This window comes from Oncorhynchus masou, chromosome 3, assembly GCF_036934945.1.
Source record: "Oncorhynchus masou masou isolate Uvic2021 chromosome 3, UVic_Omas_1.1, whole genome shotgun sequence".
Classification (NCBI taxonomy): domain Eukaryota; kingdom Metazoa; phylum Chordata; class Actinopteri; order Salmoniformes; family Salmonidae; genus Oncorhynchus; species Oncorhynchus masou.
Window position 1 is genome coordinate 20,665,950 of NC_088214.1, and position 22,131 is coordinate 20,688,080.

A 22,131-nucleotide genomic window follows, 5' to 3' on the forward strand; every position below is an offset into this window, starting at 1 on the left:
TTTATTATTATTGGACCATGCTGGTCATTTATGAACATTTGAACATCTTGGCCATGTTCTGTTATAATCTCCACCCGGCACAGCCAGAAGAGGACTGGCCACCCCACATAGCCTGGTTCCTCTCTAGGTTTCTTCCTTGGTTTTGGCCTTTCTAGGGAGTTTTTCCTAGCCACTGTGCTTCTACACCTGCATTGCTTGCTGTTTGGGGTTTTAGGCTGGGTTTCTGTACAGCACTTTGAGATTATCAGCTGATGTACGAAGGGCTATATAAATAAATTTGATTTGATTTGCCACAGATGTCTCAAGTTTTGAGGGAGTGTGCAATTGGCATGCTGACTGCAGGAATGTCCACCAGCGCTGTTGCCAGAGAATTTAATGTTAATTTCTCTACCATAAATCGCCTCCAATGTCATTTTAGACCGCAGACCACATCACGACACGACACCCCCATTCAGGTCTGGGGAACGGGCGGGCCAGTCCATAGCATCAATGCCTTCCTCTTCCAGGAACTGCTGACACACTCCAGCCACATGAGGTCTAGCATTGTCTTGCATTATGAGGAACCCAAGGCCAACCGCACCAGCATATGGTCTCACAAGGGGTCTGAGGAGCTCATCTCGGTACCTAATGGCAGTCAGGCTACCTCTGGCGAGCACATGGAGGGCTGTGCCGCCCCCCAAAGAAATGCCACCCCACACCATGACTGATCCACCGCCAAACCGGTCATGCTGGAGGATGTTGCAGGCAGCAGAACGTTTTCCACGGCGTCTCCAGACTCTGTCACGTCTGTCACACGTGCTCAGTGTGAACCTGCTTTCATCTGTGAAGAGCACAGGGCGCCAGTGGCGAATTTGCCAATCTTGGTGTTCTCTGGCAAATGCCAAACGTCCTGCACGATGTTGGGCTGTAGCACAACCCCCACCTGTGGACGTCGGGCCCTCATACTACCCTCATGGAGAGAAGGGCTGCAGTGTAGCCTAGTGGTTAGAGCATTGGAATAGTAACCGAAAGGTTGCAAGTTCAAATCCCTGAGCTGACAAGGTACAAAATCTGTTGTTCTGCCCCTGAACAGGCAGTTAACCCACTGTTCCTAGGCCTTCATTGAAAATAAGAATTTGTTCTTAACTGACTTGCCTAGTAAAATAAAGGTAAAAAATAAAATGGAGTGTCTTTCTGACCGTTTGAGCAGACACATGCACATTTGTGGCCTGCTGGAGGTCATTTTGCAGGGCTCTGGCAGTGCTCCTCCTGCTCCTCCTTGCACAAAGGCGGAGGTAGCGGTCCTGCTGCAAGGTTGTTGCTCTCCTACGGCCTCCTCCACATCTCCTGATGTACTGGCCTGTCTCCTGGTAGCGCCTCCATGCTCTGGACCCTGCGCTGACAGACACAGCAAACCTTCTTGCCACATCTCGCATTGATGTGCCATCCTGGATGAGCTGCACTACCTGAGCCACTTCTGTGGGTTGTAGACTCCGTCTCATGCTACCACTACAGAGAAAGCACCACCAGCATTCAAAAGTGACCAAAACATCAGCCAGGATGCATAGGAACTGAGAAGTGGTCTGTGGTCACCACCTGCAGAACCACTCCTTTATTGGGGGTGTCTTGCTAATTTCCTATAATTTCCACCTGTTGTCTATTCCATTGGCACAACAGCATGTGAAATGTATTGTCAATCATTGTTGCTTCCTCAGTGGACAGTTTGATTTCACAGAAGTGTGATTGACTTGGAGTTACATTGTGTTAAGTGTTCCCTTAATTTTTTTGAGCAGTGTATTTATATTGACTAATTTCCTTTCATGAACTGTAACTCAGTAAAATCTTTGAAATTATTGAATGCATTTATACCAAGGGAGTACCCCAAGGCCCGATCCCAAGCCCCACGCTCTTCTCAAATTACATACACAACATAGCCCAGGCAGTAGGAAGCTCTCTCATCCATTTATATGCAGATGATACAGTCATATACTCAGTTGACTCCTCCCCAGATTTTGTGTTAAACGCTCCACAACAAAGCTTTCTTAGTGTCCAACAAGCTTTCTCTGTCCTTAATCTTGTTCTGAACACCTCCAAAACAGAGGTCATGTGGTTTGTTAAGAAGAATGCTCCTCTCCCCACAGGTGTGATTACTACCTCTGAGGGTTTAGAGCTTGAGGTAGTCACCTCATACAAGTACTTGGGAGTATGGCTGGACGGTACACTGTCCTTCTCTCAGCACATTTCAAAGCTGCAGGCTGAAGTTAAATCTAGACTTGGTTTTATCTATCTGTCACGCCCTGACCTTAGAGATCCTTTTTATGTCTCTATTTGGTTTGGTCAGGGTGTGATTTGGGGTGGGTATTCTATGATCTATTATTTGTACTTCTATGTTTTGGCCAGGTAGGGTTCTCAATCAGGGACAGCTGTCTATCGTTGTCTCTGATTGAGAACCATACTTAGGTAGCCCTTTTCCCACCTGTCTTTGTGGGAAGTTGACTTTGTGTGTGGCACATTGCCTTTAGCTTCACAGTTTGTTGTGTAGTGTTTATTGTTTTGTTCAGCGTCTATCCTATTAAAAAGAATATGTACACTCAGCACGCTGCACCTTGGTCCACTTCCTTCAACAGCTGTGACAGAACTTCCCACCCCAAACGGACCAAGCAGCATGGTAAGGGGGAGCAGCGGGTTCAGGAGGAGAGGACATGGGAGGACATCCTAAATGGCAAAGGATCCTGGACATGGGAGGAGATCCTGGCAGGATCTATTCTATTAAAAATAATATGTACGCTCACCATGCTGCACCTTGGTCCACTTCCTTCAACAGCCGTGACACTATCGTAATCGCTCCTCTTTCACCCCAGCTGCCAAACTAACCATGATTCAGATGACCACCATGCTAGATTACGGAGACATAATTTATAGATCGGCAGGTAAGGGTGTTCTCGAGCGGCTAGAAGTTCTTTACCATTCGGCCATCAGATTTGCCACCAATGCTCCTTAACGGACACATCACTGCACTCTATACTCCTTTGTAAACTGGTAATCTCTGTATACCCATCGCAAGACCTGATGCTTATTTATAAAACCCTCTTAGGCCTCACTCCCCCCTATCTGAGATATCTACAGCAGCCCTTATCCTCCACAGACAACACCCTTTAAAAACATTGTTTTTTACCTTTATTTAACTAGGCAAGTCAGTTAAGAACAAATTCTTATTTTCAATGACGGCCTAGGAACAGTGGGTTAACTGCCTGTTTAGGGGCAGAACGACAGATTTGTACCTTGTCAGCTCAGGGATTTGAACTTACAAGTTTCTGGTTACTAGTCCAACGCTCTAACCACTAGACTACCCTGCCGCCTCTTTCTGCCAGTCACATTCTGTTAAAGGTCCCCAAAGCACTGCAGCTAGTGACTTAAATGAGCTGCAACAAACACTCAAACTGGACAGTTTCATCTCAATCTCTTAAGTCAAAGACTCAATCATGGACACTCTTACTGACAGTTGTAGCTGCTTTACGTGATTTATTGTTGTCTCTACCTTCTTGCCCCTGTGCTATTGTTTGTAACATGTTTTGTGCTGCCACCATGTTGTGCTGCTGCCATGTTGTGTTGCTACCATGTTGTTGTCATGTTGTGTTGCTACCATGCTGTGTTGTCATGTGTTGCTGCCTTGCTATGTTGTTGTCTTAGGTCTCTCTTTATGTAGTATTGTGTTCTTAACTGACTTGCCTAATTAAATTAAATGTTGTTCAGTGTAGATACAGTCCACCACTTGGTTCAGAAACATTCCAGCAGGAAACTAATGTATTAGTCGTGTTAGGTTTTCCATTCAAACACCTGTCTAATGTTATTCTCTTATGGCTAGGTAGTCAGTCAAGTGTTCTGGTCTGTACGCAGTCCAATTATCCAGTCCAGGGGTTTTGGTAACATAAAAGTGAGTGAGTGTGTTACCAGTGGTGATTTTAGCATGTTAACCTTGGTGGGGCAAACTCCCCAACAATGTTTTAGATGCATGCCAGCAAAGCAACTACACAACACTAAACAATACATGAATTGCACTGTAATGGTGACCAATGGTGCCCACAAACTGTTAGGGCCTACATAAAGCTGTCCCAACAGCAAAGCTTTCTTTTCAGCACCATAGAGTGAATCCTTACCACTGCTACACCTGGCTATCAGCGGAGCCTTGGCTGGCAGTGAAACTGTTAATTCAGCGTCAATTAATGCCTTTTAGAAAAACATAGCTGATATGGCTGACTTGCTAAAACAAATGTGGTTTCTACTGACAATTTAGATATGCAAACTATGGCATGAAGGGACGGCGAGCAGATAAGAGGTAATAGGTCATTTGGATTAAGCGAGCCAGGACAAACGTAGTCAATTTAACTTTTTGTTCAGCACTTTTGAAACGTACAGTGACAGAATTCAGAACATGGGTTGTTCTTATAGAATTCTCTCTGTACACCCAAGTCAGAACCGTAGGATAAATAAAGGGGGCATTTAAACTCTTACAATTTCAATGACATTTTTCTAAAACAGGCTATAGGCTATAGACAACGCATACAATTAGTATTATTTTCTTAGCTACAGTATACATATCTCCGTGGCATATTGCATTATTTATGCAGCGGCATACAATACATTTTTGGACTCACCTTGTTGTGCTGTGCTGACTTGAACAGGAAGGTGGTGTGGCAGTCCTTCGTGGGAAAATTTTGTCACCAAACTTTGTCTGGATTTATGACAACTGGGAACTCAGACAAAAACAAGGTTGAATCATGATGACGTCAGTGATTTTCAGGTCAGAGCTCTAGAAAGCGGCCCAAGTTCCCTACTTGCAATTCTGAGTTGGATGACCATTCAAAATGTATTTTCCCAGTCGGAGCTAGTTTCCCAGTCTGAGATTTCCCAGTTCTGAATTTCCAGTTGGTTTGAGCATGGCTGAAGTCATGCTGGATTGACAGCATGGCCAGCGTTGAATGTTTATCCTTTTAAGGTTGGAAAAGAGACCTTGAAACCCAAACTTGGGACCAAACACCCACTTCACAGAATAGCAGGCTAGTGATTGCTTTGCGATGCTTGCAGTTAGCCACTGATTCCTTCCAAACCACTCATTGTTGAATTTGTGATTTCCAACTTGTTGTGTAATGTTTATGTCCAATGGCCGATGAGCACCGATAGGTTTTATCTATAATTTCTCTTCATTATTTATCTTAATTTGACAAGGATTGAAAAGGATTTGTCAGCAGATTGTTGACTTGATTCATGATGATGACTGCTAGCTTGCTAGCTAAGATTTTGAATGTATGATGTTGACATGATCAGTCCAATTAAAGCTACTGTAGATATGGCGTGATTTGACGTCATTTTATCTGTGGCCAATGACCTTGAGCCTTCTTGGATAGGCACTTCTAATGTAACTCTATGGCAGCACCCAAGGTGCACTACTAGCTTGAATTTTCAAGCTCTCCCCTTAGATTTCACAGTGACGTAATGTCCCCATGAGTGACAGAACACTGAGCCAATCACGGCGCAACTAGAGAACATTACCAACCCCTACGCTCCGTATTTTCCGCTAGCTGCCCCACCACCACAGAAAGCACTGAGCTAGGCTAAAACATATGCATTTTGGAGCTGCCTTACTCAAGAAAGAAAAAATAGACCAAGTTTGTATGCGGCTTTATAAACTCAATTATTGATTTATTTAAAAAATTACATTGTTTGCAAATGTATATGTCACACGTTTAAATGCCAAAATAACATGCAAAACAGGCAAACAAATAGGTGAGGCTCAAAACCCCTGCCCTGAATGCAGGTTGCCACTGTATACAGTGCCTTCGGAAAGTATTCAGACCCCTTTTTCCACATTTTGTTAGGCTACAGCCTTATTCTAAAATTGATTCAATAGTTTTTTTCCCTCATCAATCTACACACAATACCCCATAATGACAAAGTAAAAACTGATTTTTAGACATTTTTGCTAATTTATTCAAAATAGAAAACTGTCACATTTACATAAATATTCAGACCCTTTACTCAGTACTTTGTTGAAGCACCTTTGGCAGCGATTACAGCCTCAAGTCTTCTTAACTATGACACTACAAGTTTTCTCGGGTTTCTCCAATTCTTCTCTGCAGATCCTCTCAACCTCTGTCAGGTTTGATGGGGAGCGTTGCTGCAAAGCTATTTTCAGGTCTCTCCACAGATGTTCGATCGGGTTCAAGTCCGGGCTCTGGCTGGGCCACTCAAAGACATTCAGAGACTTGTCTCGAAGCCACTCCTGCGTTATCTTTTCTGTGTGCTTAGGGTCGTTGTCCTGTTGGAAGGTCCTGAGCGCTCTGGAGCAGGTTTTCATCAAGGAACTCTCTGTACTTTGCTCCATTCATCTTTCCCTTGATTCTGACTAGTCTCCCAGTCCCTGGCCTTGAAAAAAATCCTCACAGCATGATGCTGTCACCACCATGCTTCACCATAGGGATAGTGCCAGGTTTCCTCCAGACGTCAGGCCAAAGAGTTCAATCTTGGTTTCATCAGACCAGAGAATCTTGTTTCTCATGGTCTGGGAGTCTTTTAGGTGCCTTTTGGCAAACTCCAAGCGGGCTGTCATGCCTTTTACTAAATAGTGGCTTCTGTCTGGCCACTCTACCATAAAGGCCTAATTGGTTGTCCTTCTGGAAGGTTATCCCATCTCCACAGAAGACTTCTAGAGCTCTGTCAGAGTGACCATCGGGTTCTTGATCACCTCCCTGGCCAAGGCCCTTCTCCCCCGATTGCTCAGTTTGGCCGGGCGGCCAGCTCTAGGAAGGGTCTTGGTGGTTCCAAACGTCTTCCAATTAAGAGTAATGGAGGCCCCTGTATTCTTGACGACCTTCAATGCTGCAGAAATCTTGTGGTAACCTTCCCCAGATCAATGCCTCGACACAATCCTGTCTCTGAGCTCTACGGACAATTCTATTGACCTCATGGCTTGGTTTTTGCTCTGACACGCACTGTCAACTGTGGGACCTTATATAGACAGGTATGTGCCTTTCCAAATCATGTCCAATCAATTTAATTTATGACAGGTGGGCTCCAATCAAGTTGTAGAAACATCTCAAGGATGGTCAATGGAAACAGGATGCACCTGAGCTCAATGTTGAGTCTTATAGCAAAGAGTCTGAATACTTATGTAAATAATGTATTTCAGTTTTTTATTTTTAATAAATTAGCAAAAGAAACTTGTTACAAATGTAATTTTGCTTTGTCAATGGGTCTGAATACTTATGTAAATACGATATTTCAGTGTTTTATTTGTAATAAATTAGCAAAAGAAAAAACATTTTTACATTTTGCTTTGTCATTGTGGGATATTGTTTGCAAATTGATGAGGGGGGGAAACAATTTTATCAATTTTAGAATAAGGCTGTAACGTAAAAAAATTTGGAAAAAGTAAAGCGGTCTGAATAGTTCCCGAATGCACTGTATGTACAGTACCAGTCAAAAGTTTTAGATAAACCTACTCATTCCAGGGTTTTTCTTTATTTTACTATTTTCTACATTGTAGAATAATAGTGAAGACATCAAAACTATGAAATAACACACATGGAACCATGAAGCATCTAAAAAAGTGTTAAAAATATATAAATATATTTTATATTTGAGACTCTTCAAAGTTGCCACCCTTTGTCTTGATGACAGCTTTACACATTCTCTCAACCAGCTTCATGAGGTAGTCACCTGGAATGCATTTCAATTAACAGGTGTGCCTTGTTAAAAGTTAATTTGTGGAATTTCTTTAATTCTTAATGCTTTTGAGACAATCAGTTGAGTTCTGACAAGGTAGGGGTGGTATACAGAAGATAGCCTTATTTTCTAAATTACCAATTCCATATTATGGCAAGAACAGCACAAATAAGCAAAGAGAAAGGACAGTCCATCATTACTTTATGACATGAAGGACAGTCAATCCGGAAAAGGTTTCTTCAAGTGCAATCGCAAAAAAACATTGAGCACTATGATGAAACTGGCTCTCATCAGGACTGCCATAGGAAAGGAAGACCCAGAGTTACCTCTGCTGCAGAGGATAGATCCATTAGAGTTAACTGCACCTCAAATTACATGTGACACAGAAGTAATTTGGCTGCTGCGCCAGGCTTTGCTTGGGTCATACAAAATATCACATAACATCACTGTTGTGCCTCCCCGAAATAGCCTCCTGTGAACAAACAGGCTTCAGAACAACACAGCATTTACCTCAGGAGAAAGAAACCACCATTACTGCTACATAGAAACAACAAACAAAACCCAAAATGAACCAGTCAGTTGATACTCTTCTTACAACTTAAGTTACACAATGTTGTGCTCGCCACAGCCCAGGCTACACTTTATCCGGTTAAATATATAATCCAAAATGTCATCTATATCATCCCCAAAAGTAATTATTATCATGAGAGGGCCATAAACAATAACTAGTAATGCTACATTCTCAAAGGTTGAAATCTCTCATTTCTGGTCATTTTTGTTATAAATTGCTGAAATGTAGTTACTTTGACGCACATAAGCTCAAGTACATAGTACAAATATGATGTAAATATGAAAATATTAAATATTTTCGTGTTTCCTATTCACAAAACTATGAATAAGGCTTCAAATGACTGATGCTTTCTAAATATAGCATAATCAAATTTTAAAACGACTAACTATAAGATTTCACTTTACTTATAACTGTAAAATACATATTTGCATGTTTAGCGTTAGAGATCATTTGCATATTTTCTTAAGGTCTCTCTTGATCAAAACGTTTGCCTCCAGTGCTGTGAATGTCTCACAGAGCTCTAACATGGCTTCCTGAACTCGTTAGGAACTCTCCTTTCGTCTCATATTAATGTGTTTTTTGTTTAACATCTATTAATTATTTTAGATCCATGGCTATCAATTGATCTCTGAATGTACCGTAATGAAACACTCTCCTGTTGCGCTACTATGTAACGATTGCAGGCACGAGCTTTGTCCGGGGCTGTGATGTAGGGTTCAGTCAAGAGTTGGACGGTCGGAAGATCAAATTAAATGTTAGGAGGGACATCCCAGCTTCAAATCGTTTCAGATTTCACATCCTACGTCACAAAGGCTTAGAACAAATACTACTGTGTCCGTGGCAACCAGGGCTATCGCTCAAACCTACTCATTCCAGGGTTTTTCTTGATTTGACTATTTTCTACATTGTAGAATAGTAACGACATCAAAACTATGAAAAAACACATGGAATCATGTAGTAACCAAAAAAGTGTTAAACAAATCAAAATATATTTTATATTTGAGATTCTCCATCATTACTTTAAGAAGGTCAGTCAATCTGGAAAATGTCAAGAACTTTGAAAGTTTCTTCAAGTGCAGTTGCAAAAACCATCAAGCTCTATGATGGAACTGGCTCTCATGAGGACTGCCACAGGGAAAAAAGACCCAGAGTTACCTCTGCTGCAGAGGATAAGTTCATTAGGGTTAACTGCACCAGATTGCAGTCCAAATAAATTATTCACAAAGTTCAAGAATAGACACATCTCAACATCAATCAATGATTCACGAGTATGTGTGAATCAGGCCTTCATGGTTGAATTCCTGCAAAGAAACGACTACTAAAGAACACCAATAATAAGAAGAGGCTTGCTTGGGCCAAGAAACATGAGCAATGGACATTAGATCGGTGGAAATCTGTCATTTGGTCTGATGAGTCCAAATTTGAGATTTCTGGTTCCAACCGCCTTGTCTTTGTGAGATGCAGAGTAGGTGAACGGATGATCTCCGCATGTGTGGTTCCCACCGTGAAGCATGGAGAAGGAGGTATGATGGAGTGGGGGTGCTTTGTTGATGACACTGACTGTGATGTATTTAGAATTCAAGGCACACTTAACCAGCATGGATACCACAGCATTATGCAGTGATAGGCCATCCCATCTGGTTTGCGCTTAGTGGGACTATCATTTCTTTTTCAACAGGACAGTGACCCAAAACACACCTCCAGGCTGTGTAAGGGCTATTTGACCAAGGAGAGTGATGGAGTGCTGCATCAGATTACCTGGCCTCCACAATCACCTGACTTCAACCCAATTGAGATGGTTTGGGATGAGTTGGACCGCAGAGTGAAGGAAAAGCAGCCAACAAGTTCTCAGCATACAGTTGAAGTCAGAAGTTTACATAAACTTAAATTGGAGTCATTAAAACTCATTTTTCAAGCTCTCCACAAATTTCTTGTTAACAAACTGTAGTTTTGGCAAGTCGGTTAGGACATCTACTTTGTTCATGACACAAGTCATTTTTCCAACAATTGTTTACAGACAGATTATTTCACTTATAATTCACTGTATCACAATTCCAGTGGGTCAGAAGTTTACATACACTAAGTTGACTGTGCCTTTAAACAGCTTGGAAAATTCCATAAAATTATGTCATGGCTTCTGACAGGCTAATTGACATCATTTGAGTCAATTGGATGTGTACCTGTGAATGTAAGGCCTACCTTCAAACTCAGTGCCTCTGCTTGACATCATGGGAAAATCAAAAGACATCAGCCAAGACCTCAGAAAAAAAATTGCGGACCTCCACAATGCTGGTTCACCCTTGGGAGCAATTTCCAAATGCCTGAAGGTACCACGTTCATCTCTATAAACAGCATGGGAGCACGCAGCCGTCATACCGCTCAGGAAGGAGACGCGTTCTGTCTCCTAGAGATGGATGTACTTTGGTGTGAAAAGTGAAAATCAATCCCAGAACAACAGCGAAGGACCTTGTGAAGATGCTGGAGGAAATAGGTACAAAAGTATATATCCACAGGAAAACCAATATCGACATATCCTGAAAGGCTGCTCAGCAAGGAAGAAGCCACTGCTCCAAAACCGCCATAAAAAAGCCAGACTACGGTTTGCAACTGCACATGAGGACAAAGATCGTACTTTTTGAAGAAATGTTCTCTGGTCTAATGAAACAAAAATAGAACTGTTTGGCCATAATCACCATCATTATGTTTGGAGGAAAAAGGGGGATGCTTGCAAGCTGAAGAACACCATCCCAACTGTTAAACACGGGGGTGGCAACATCATGTTGTGGGGGTGCTTTGCTGCAGGAGGGACTGATGCACATCACAAAATAGATGGCATCATGAGGGAGGATAATTAAGTGGATATATTGAAGCAACATCTCAAGACATCAGTCAGGAAGTTAAAGCTTGGTCGCATATGGGTCTTCCAAATGGACAATGACCCCAAGCATACTTCCAAAGTTGTGGAAAATTGCTTTACACGACCAGGTATCTATAAACACATGTTTTTTAGTTTTAAGTAATGTGTTATTCATTATGAAATTATATATCTTTCAGTTTCTGAAGTACTTCCGTCTCCTCGTGCACAATCAAGGTTTTTCTGAATGCATATGATCGCCTCAAGATTACAGATGACAGGGTGGAGGATGTTTCACCAGATATGTTTAAGGTCAGTTCCTAGGATCATAGCGATTTCATTCTGTTCTATTCTGTTCTCATAGATTATGACTCTGTCTAACTGACTGTTCTGTGTGTATCTCTCTCCAGGAACACAATGGGTTCTATAAGTCCCTGTTCTCCCTGCAGCAGAACCCTTGTTCCCTACAGCACCTGGCTTGCTGGACACTACAGAACTACCTAGATGGACACATGCACAAGATGGTGCCACACCTAGACCTGCCCACCTTCATCAAGAACAACCTGCTGCTGTAGTTCAAATACTACGTTCACTGAGTCAGAGATAGAGCCAGGATGTATATAAACCCTAAACACTGGATGTATGGCATACATGGTATGATATGATGAGAGCTCCCAGCACTATAGAGCTCTGTATGTACTGTAGGCTACAGCACAAACACTAGGAAACACTAGGAATTCAGTCTGTCTGTGACAATATTTGTTTTGCAGAATGACACAGGAGGGTCATCGTCACAGACCTACTGATTGTGTTACTAAGTTGACTACAACTCCTGGGTTCAGAATCCTTGAGATTGCAGAGTGTGAGTAAATGGATACCATTATGTACTGTACAATATATGGCAAAACAATCTATGTCAAAAAGTATGTATTTACAATTGATTGTGTTCATTGTATTGCTATTTTGGTTCATACGAAAAAAATTAATTTGCTTTACAATCAGAACCGTGTTACTCCGCGTCACCACAAGGGGGTGGTGTGGTCTTTAACTGACAAATTAAAGAGATGTACTGTATTAGAGGGCTGGCTTTGTGCTTTTTTCTAGGATATTTTTCAACGAAAGGTGTAACTTTTGTATTTATAGTGCTATCATGGAACTGAAGTGTACGTGCATAATGTAGTGTAAAATAAAGGAGTAAAGGAAATAGATTTACATTTTGAGCTTTTTCCCCCAAAGTAGTCGTGACTTCAGGGAGAAAGAGATTACTTATTTGGCTTAGCACCTTGTCATATATGGTAAGATAGTGAGATCAGTCAGTATATGAACATATATGGACAATGACCCTAAGCATGCTTCCAAAGTTGTGGCAACATGGCTTAAGGACAACAAAGTCAAGGTATTGGAGTGCTCATCACAAAGCCCTGATCTCAATCCCATAGAAGATTTGTGGGAAGAACTGAAAAAGTGTGTGCGAGCAAGGGGGCCTAAAAATCCGACTCAGTTACATGAGCTCTGTCAGGAGGAATGGGCCAAAATTCACCCAACATATTGTGGAAAGCTTGTGGAAGGCTACCCAAAACGTTTGACCCAAGTTAAACTATTTAAAGGCAATGCTACCAAATACTAATTGAGTGTATGTAAACTTCTGACCCACTGGGAATGTGATGAAATAAATAAAAGCTGAAATAAATCCTTCTCTCTACTATTATTCTGACATTTCACATTCTTAAAATAAAGTGGTGATCCTAACTGACCTAAGACAGGGAATTTTGACTAGGATTAGATGACAGGAATTGTGAAAAACGGAGTTTAAATGTATTTGGCTAAGATGTATGTAAACTTCCGACTTCAACTTTATGTGAACTCCTTCAAGATTGTTCGAGAAGCATTCCTCATGAAGCTGGTTGAGAGAATGCCAAGAGTGTGCAAAGCTGTCATCAAGGTAAAGGGTGGCTACTTTGAAGAATCTAAAATATACAAATCTATTTAGATTTGTTTAACTCTTTTTTTGGTTGCTCCATGATTCCATATGTGTTATTTCATAGTTTTGATGTCTTCACTGTTATTCTACAGTATAAAAAATACTACAAATTTTAAAAAGCCCTTGAATAAGTAGGTGTGCCCAATTTTTTACTGGTACTGTGTAAAAACACAATTCAGCCACACACGTGGATAGATTGTATTTCACATACTGTAATCGAAGATATGACACAAAAATGTTTTACAACTTATTTCCATTGTGGTCCTCTGAAGGTGGTGGCCTACAAGATGGAGCACAAGCCAGAGAGGTTGGTTTGCTGTCTGCTCAACCACAGCTCCATCAGGGTTTGGCGTGGAGCACTGCCCAAGGTAAGAGCCAGAAGTGGCTCCTGCTGTAAGCGGGAAAAGCAACTGCTTAGGGCCTCCTCACCATCATCTCTGATTAATTCTATGAATATTATCTAGTTAAGAGCACAGGCGCTAGAGAAGGAATAGTGTTTGATGGTAGGACTAGGAGTAAAATAAATGTGTAAAGAACATGCCAATACATCTTGAACATTTTATTTTACTAGGCAAGTCAGTTAAGAACAAATTCTTATTTACAATGACAGCCTAGGAACAGTGGGTTAACTGCCTGTTCAGGGGCAGAAGGACAGATTTGTACCTTGTCAGCTCGGGGGTTTGAACTTGCAACCATTCCGGTTACTAGTCCAACGCTCTAACCACTAGGCTACCCTGCCGCCCCATACACATATTGTTTAATCTAGCTGTGCATTCAATCAGTCATTCAAGTGTTCATAATAGTGTAGAAATCACCTGACATTAAACAGATTGGTTCATGTTTCATAAAAGTGTAATTAAATCAAATCATCAGCTTGTAGTTGTTCTTGATGTACCCAATGGTATAACTATAACAGAATGTACAGTTGAGAATAAACAGATGATGTAGTATGAACACTAAAACGGTTCAATTAATAATTTATTTCTCTCCTCAACATGAATTATGTTCTCACTGTGGGAAACGGAAACTACTACTATTCACGGAACCAAACCTAGGTTCAAATGCTATTTGAAAGAAATAATTCTAATGCTTTAGCTGTCCTTGATTGTGCTATCCTGTTGCAATGGAACCAATAGAAAGTCCTGTGCTTTCCCAGTGCACCTGGCACCCCAGTCAGGCTAAAGCAAACACTCAAAGTATTTGAAACATTTCAAATAGTAATTGAACCCAGGTCTGCTACTATTCACTGAACCCACCACATGCTCCGGAACAAAATGCCTGACTCCTAATTAGGGAGCGTTAATAGGAGATTAATTAGCACTAATTGCATAATTTCCAGTTAAACCTCCAGAGGGTAGACCAATCTGTTCATCTCACCAAGTGTTTAATTACTTTAGTTTATTTCTTATATTCTATCGATGAATCACAAGTCACAACCTCCTAACTCCAACATGAAGTGAGGACATCTTATGACTTGTTTCTTAGGAGATCAGAAAAAGAGAATTGGATCAAATTTAGGAAATTGTATGCAGGTATTATGTGTTATTTACATTGTGCCTTTTACAGTTATAAAATGTGGGAATATTTACTTTGTATTTGGACTGATAAGGTTTAAAAAAATAAGTAAGGCAAAAAAATTTGTAGACTATAGTTTAATTCCTCAACACGACCAGGTATCTATAAACATGTGTTTTTTAGTTTTAAGTAATGTGTTATTCATTATGCAATGAAGTATCTTTCAGGTTCTGAAGTACTTCCGTCTCCTCGTGCACAATCAAGGTTTTTCTGAATGCATATGATCGCCTCAAGATCACAGATGACAGGGTGGAGGATGTTTCACCAGATATGTTTAAGGTCAGTTCCTAGGATCATAGTGATTTCATTCTGTTCTATTCTGTTCTCATAGAGTATGACTCTGTCTAACTGACTGTTCTGTGTGTATCTCTCTCCAGGAACACAATGGGTTCTATAAGTCCCTGTTCTCCCTGCAGCAGAACTCTTGTTCCCTACAGCACCTGGCTTGCTGGACACTACAGAACTACCTAGATGGACACGTGCACAAGATGGTGCCACACCTAGACCTGCCCACCTTCATCAAGAACAACCTGCTGCTGTAGTTCAAATACTATGTTCACTGAGTCAGAGATAGAGCCAGGATGAATATAAACCCTAAACACTGGATGTATGGTATACATGGTATGATATGATGAGAGCTCCCAGCACTATAGAGCTCTGTATGTACTGTAGGCTACAGCACAAACACTAGGAAACACTAGGAATTCAGTCTGTCTGTGACAATATTTGTTTTGCAGAATGACACAGGAGGGTCATCGTCACAGACCTACTGATTGTGTTACTAAGTTGACTACAACTCCTGGGTTCAGAATCCTTGAGATTGCAGAGTGTGAGTAAATGGATACCATTATGTACTGTACAATATATGGCAAAACAATCTATGTCAAAAAGTATGTATTTACAATTGATTGTGTTCATTGTATTGCTATTTTGGTTCATTAGAAATGGTTTAATTTGCTTTACAAGCAGAACCGTGTTACTCCGAGTCACCACAAGGGGGTGGTGTGGTCTTTAAATGACAAATTAAAGAGATGTACTGTATTAGAGGGCTGGCTTTGTGTTTTTTTTCTAGGATATTTTTCAACGAAAGGTGTAACTTTTGTATTTATAGTGCTATCATGGAACTGAAGTGTACGTGCATAATGTAGTGTAAAATAAAGGAGTAAAGGAAATAGATTTACATATTGAGCTTTTTCCCCCAAAGTAGTCGTGACTTCAGGGAGAAATAGATTACTTATTTGGCTTAGCACCTTGTCATATATGGTAAGATAGTGAGATCAGTTAGTATATGAAAAAAATGTGCGCACTGCTTTATCACAAAAAGGAACCAATTATGGAGGTAGCTATAGCCTACTAAGTATTTGGTAGAGAAATAATGACTACTTTTTAGAAGAAAATAAGCTAGGCACTCTTGGTCAGAATATTTCTCATTAATAATTAAGATAAATGATTACATTTAATCTCTGCCACTTGTATCCAAAGCGATTTACAGGAGCAATTAGGGTTCAAGTGCCTAGCTCAAGTCGGCCATGGGATTCGAACGAGCGACTTTTCGGTTACTGGCCCCACGCTCTTAACTGCTAGGTTTACCTGCCATCCCAGATTAGAACGTTATGTGATTTCACTGGCTTTACGGAAGTAAATGCAGGCTGTGACTTCAGTCATTTTGGAAATAATTCAACATTAACTGAAAAATGTATTTATAAAGACTTCATGAGAATAAATATGAGAGACTGTCATGCAAAGGCTCGGAGGTTATCTTATATTACAAAAGTGGTAGACAAATACAACACGACAGTGATGGACGGAAATCATGAATAGACTATTGAATAAGCAGTGAGCTTTTATATGTACGTTGCCAAGAAGGTTTATCGATGTTTTAAAATCTAGCAAATAGTGGGATGGACAACAATGGAATGGATAACAAACGAAAATATATATATTTTAAACATTGACCAAACATAATGCAATATAGCCTAGTAGTTCTACACTATTTGTAATTTAACAGAAATGTCGTTGTAAAACTACTTAGGTGAGGTGGGCGTTTCCAGTTGATAATTATGTGGAGAGGTCCATATGTATGATTGTATGGGATCGGAAAGAAGTAGCATGCTTTTGAAAACCAACCACCCGGCTTGGGGAGAATGGTGAACCTGTGTGACAGAGGGTGGTGGCACCGAGACAGTATGCTGACTTGGGTAATGAACCTGTCACAGTGAGGCTCTTGAACTAGGCTACGCTATGTGCCTAGCGCATGCGGAGCTACAGACATATCAAATAAACTAAACCTGCAATGAAAAATAATACGATTGTAAAATAAAAGATATATTAGCAATATGTTACAACTTGAATACAAATTACAATAATGTAGATTATATTAAGGCTTCAAGGAAAGTTAATCATCCCGTTCTTAGTGACATATACCAGTAAAAATTAATACTAACAATCATTTCTGATTATTGGGTGACATAATTGTAATGTAACTGATCAAATAAACTATAGATTCCTGACTCGTGAAAGAAAACAAGAATAAATCCAATCCTAGACATACATGCAGAATGTATCACACATCGGAGAGAAAAGTTGAGGAGGTATGAGGAGGTTCTGGTTTGAGACGATATAATCAGAGTCCACTCCACTCTTAAAAAACGAAGAGGAGAGGAGCGCGCGGGAGAGGAAAGCTATCTGGTTTCAATAGTTCAAAGCAAGGTGGTGCTGAATGGAGTCATTTGCAATTATAAGAATAATTAGCATCCCTTGGCACTCCATTGCTAATCAGACTCGGTTGGTGATATGTTTATGTCTTCATGCAATCAGACGGCCAGTTGGAGTGCCCGCGCGCCCCAAGGACTCAATAGAGGCTAATCATCATCAAGCATTGGCATATAAACGGTAAAATGATATCCGATTAAATCAACACTTATAAGAAAAGAGATACCTGATTTTTCATTATTGCACATTTTAATTTTAATATAAATTTATACGCATATAGAAAATGAGTGGCCAAAACCCTGAAAGCGTCGATGCGTAATTTTAACTATTCAACATTTAATTGGCAATTAGTTTAGGATGCATGCTCATTACATTTTACATTTTAGTCATTTAGCAGACGCTCTTATCCAGAGCGACTTATAGTTAGTGAATTCGTCTTAAGATGTCTTGGTGGGACAACCATATATCACAGTCATAGTAAGTACATTTTTCCGCAATAAAGCAGCTATCAGCAAAATCCGAGCTAGTAAGCGGGGTTCATGTGCGAGTGTTGTTCACGAGTTAAGTGCGTGTTTTAGTTTAATGTTAGGCCTATCTTAAAACTGAAAAACGATTGTCTGCATATACAACTAACTTAATGGTAGCCCTACAGATACAAGCACGTTGGTACCCTGTTGTATTTTTAATCGAATAAAGTTTAGTCTCCAAAATGCCACTTTCAAAACGGCGCCGACTCGTTTTAAAATTGCCGTTGACCTCACATGTATGTCTTTTATCAGAATCAAATGGTGTACAGGATAACTCACTCTAGGGAATAATTATTACTGCACTTTTCTAAGGCCAAACGCATTGTTTTGGCTCGAGAGAATAGAAAAGCTTTACTCTTTCAAGAGAGGAAAAACATCTGCCTCTCCTCCGGCCCACTCCGATGCCATCCGTCCCGATGCCATACATCCCAAAATTTCAACAAAAGCACCGTTGTTTTATGTCATCCCTTGAATCCAAAGTAATTACTTATCATCAATCAAAATTAATAATAGCTGATTGGGTTGGTGTGGTCAACGATTATAGAAGGGTAAGGGCTGAAGCAGTCTCTCACATCGCTTCCAGTCAATGTGGACCGGGCAAATGGGGTGGAGGGCTGGGGGGGGGTCTATTCGGTATCCACTGGGAAACTACCGCCTCTCAAGGCGGCCAAAAAGTCCGACACTGAAAAAGGAAATGAAGCGTAATTTGAGGAAGATGGATGAGTCCCCAGGGTACACCCCCTTTCATTCCTCTTGTATTGCAGATGATAAGCTAGGGCTCTCGCTCTGTGTGTGTGTGTGTGTCTGTGTGTGTGCGTGCGTGTGTGCCTGTGCGTGTGGGAGAGAGCCCATTGAATTGAAGTGAGAAAGAAGTGGAGGGAGGGAGACGTAGAGGGGGAGAGCGTGTGTTTATGTCTCAGTGTGTGACAAATAGGGGGACAGGGAGTGGGCACAAAACAAGAAAGCGTCAGGTTTCAGTAAGCTTGAGGAGGTTTCGAGGAGCTGGTTAGTCAACGGGATAACATCACAGCGAAGGGACCTAATAACTTCACTCGACCTTTGAATCTAAGGTTTGGCGATTTGTTGAGGGAAGGAACGGGCGCCTGAGTTTTCGAAAAAATAAGCCACAATTTTCTTCACAATGCAGAGACCGGGCGGCCAAGGGACGGCGTTTTCGATCGACTCCTTGATAGGAACTCCGCAGCCTCGGCCGGGACACCTGCTCTACACTGGCTACCCGATGTTTATGCCGTACAGACCCTTGATGATTCCTCAATCTTTATCTCATTCACATTTACCGTCTGGCATACCTCCTTTGGCGCCGTTGGCATCTTTCGCTGGACGTCTTACCAACACATTCTGTGCGAGTTTGGGACAGGGGATGCCGTCCATGGTGGCTCTCACCACAACACTGCCGAGTTTCTCGGATCCGCCGGATAGTTTCTATCCTCCCCAAGAGCTCCCCGGACCTCGGTTAAGTGCCGACCCTGGAACGAGGAGAATAGAGAGCCCCCACTCAGATGATCTGCATGGAAGAGACAAGGGATCGGACTTACTCAACTTCTCGGAAACTTTTCAAACTATGCCAGGTAAGCTCCAGTCCCAGTGTCCATACGTTTCCGTTAGATTGACACGTTGAGACCGAAATTAGAGTTTGGACTGGACTGCATGGACATTTAGCAACAAAAAAAGACACTCAGTTCTGAGCATAAAGTTACACGCAGTTTATCCAAGGCAAATATGATGCTGACATTTAAGACACCATCCACACTTTTTCGAAGGCTGAAATTGTCATCATAACATACTATTCCACAAATACATTGTTTCATGACAAACCACACGTTCAAATGTGTATTAAGTCGAATTGTGTAACCTAACTCAATTTTGTGAAACACTGTCTTCAATCTATTTGTTACATTAGGCATAATTTTACACAGTTTTTTACTTAACGTGACATTGGCCAATGTTACGTTAATACAGGTGTTATAAATGGCACTATAGGCCTACTAATTTCCTTTTACGAAAATAAGGCAGAATACGAACTCTCCAACATGCCTATTCCATTTTCATTTTAGAGGCTTATGTGGCCAAGACAATGTCTCTGAATTTTTAAAGAGATAAATGCCTAATTTGCATTTGTGAGATAAACGTGTTGGCTGAACATAACTGGTTGTAATATATGTTGTCTTTCTTCATTGTCACTTTTTAGGTGAGACTAAATTGTACAGCTCTGACGATGAGAAGTTTGACCTGAAATCAGCAGACGCAGTTTGCAGTGACCGAGATGACAGCTCTGCCGTCGACAGCGAGAACGAAAGCTTCTCCGATGGGAACAACTGTGGTTCTTTATCCCAAAAGAGTAAACTAAAACCCGGGTCACAGGAAGCATTACCACCAGGAAGCTCAGCAGGAAAGAGCAGAAGAAGACGGACAGCTTTTACAAGCGAGCAGCTACTTGAACTTGAGAAGGAATTTCATTGTAAAAAGTACCTTTCGCTCACCGAACGCTCTCAAATAGCACACGCACTTAAATTGAGCGAGGTGCAGGTCAAAATTTGGTTCCAGAATCGTAGGGCCAAATGGAAAAGAATCAAAGCGGGAAACGTCAATAACAGGTCGGGTGAGCCTGTGAGAAACCCCAAAATTGTGGTCCCCATTCCAGTGCACGTCAACAGGTTTGCGGTGAGGAGTCAACACCAACAGATAGAGCAAACAAGGCCATGATGAACTATCCTGGCCTAAACTTTAAAAAATAAACGGACATTAATTCTGACAAAAGAAAGTTCAGGGTTGTTAAATGCATGAAGCACAAAAAGGGATGGAATTTTTTGGTCAGCAAGATTACTTTTTACATCACAAGAGACATAATGTCCGATTAACTTGACAACATAGGATATCATGTTATCGCTTGGCAGATTAATGAATTTGTCAAAAATGATATCATGTTTTATTTATTGTTTGTACATTTGTAAATATTATGTGTCGGGTGACACAGACAGCCACTATGAAATGAGATTGTAAACATTATTTTCTAAAATATTTATATCTAGGGCCTATAAATGTTCTGTTTATTATCTGCATGTGCTTCATTCGGTGAAGCTATTTCAACATTGTTGTATTTGGTATCGTTTCGTTGATCACATGTTGCATGTACCTTACAAAGTTTTCATTTTTGGTAGGCTACTGTAAGAACTGTATTCGCCAGCTGTTTGTGAGAGAAAAAAATATGTGAAGAAAAATAAATAACCAAACAAGGAAATACTGTAAAGTATATTGACTTATTAAATCAATTTATATTAAAGGTATGTATCTAAATGCATTATTATTGCTGTTTTAGCCATAGTTTTAGAGATAGTGATTTGTGCTTTATATATAGCATCTGTCTGCTCTCAGAAAATTAACAGTGAGCTATCTTTCTAAAGAATATATTTTCCTCGCATTCATTAAGTAAAATACCACTAGGCTATTACATGACACTGTATTTTAATAGCCTACTAAAACTTGGAAGTGAACTATAACAATAAACAAATAATAAAACAATTTGGAATAATATAATTGATAATTCATTATAATACACATATTCATAATAGTTATGGAAATTCTCATATATTATCTCAATCTCAAAAGTTGTTTTGCTTTGTAAAATAGGCCTTAATAATCTGATATTATTGATTTCAGATAATAAGTAAATAAAACGTCTGTATTGTATACCTATGTAATATCTGGCATGAATATGAAGACATTTTTGCACACTGTAGGCCTGGATGAGTTTGCAATGTAATGATATTGTAGGTCTTGAAAAAATACAAACGTGTCTCCTATCGTGAGTGGATTAGCTACATAATTGGACGACTGATACTACTGAATACTAAATCATATTCCACTTCACCTACTGTGTGCAAAGTCCAGCAGTTCGCCCTATCTAGGCGTTGATGATATACATTCAATGAAGGTTCTCATTAAGCAGACAGAGATAAAGGAGAGAACAGACGAGGGTTTTGTGACTGGAAGCAGCAGTTATCTTTAGGAGGGCATGTTGTCTCGAGGTGGAGTGATGGAGCGCCATTAGAACGGTCAAAACATACATTCTTATAGGAGTTGAGGAGACCAGACCAGGGAGGATGAACACTGAACAGTGTGTGTGTGTGTGTATGTGTGTGTGTTTTATGTATATAAGCAACTCAGGAATACAGAATACATTTTCACAGCT

The 22,131-nt window shown here is 40.6% G+C and overlaps 1 protein-coding gene across 1 annotated transcript; it reads left to right on the forward strand.

Annotated features, from left to right (window-relative positions):
• Nucleotides 1-18,952: 18,952 nt before the first annotated feature.
• LOC135507874 (homeobox protein GBX-1-like) lies at nt 18,953-21,121 on the forward strand. The gene is made up of 2 exons (XM_064927612.1): nt 18,953-19,510; nt 20,131-21,121. The coding sequence occupies exons 1-2, from the start codon at nt 19,063-19,065 to the stop codon at nt 20,643-20,645; spliced, it is 963 nt and encodes a 320-aa protein (XP_064783684.1). The 5' UTR covers nt 18,953-19,062; the 3' UTR covers nt 20,646-21,121.
• Nucleotides 21,122-22,131: the final 1,010 nt, after the last annotated feature.

Coding starts and splice junctions, on each gene's coding strand:
- LOC135507874 (XM_064927612.1), top strand. CDS start 19,063: ATGCAGAGACCGGGCGGCCAAGGGACGGCGTTTTCGATCGACTCCTTG. Junction 19,511..20,130: donor AACTTTTCAAACTATGCCAG/GTAAGCTCCAGT, acceptor GTCACTTTTTAG/GTGAGACTAAATTGTACAGC.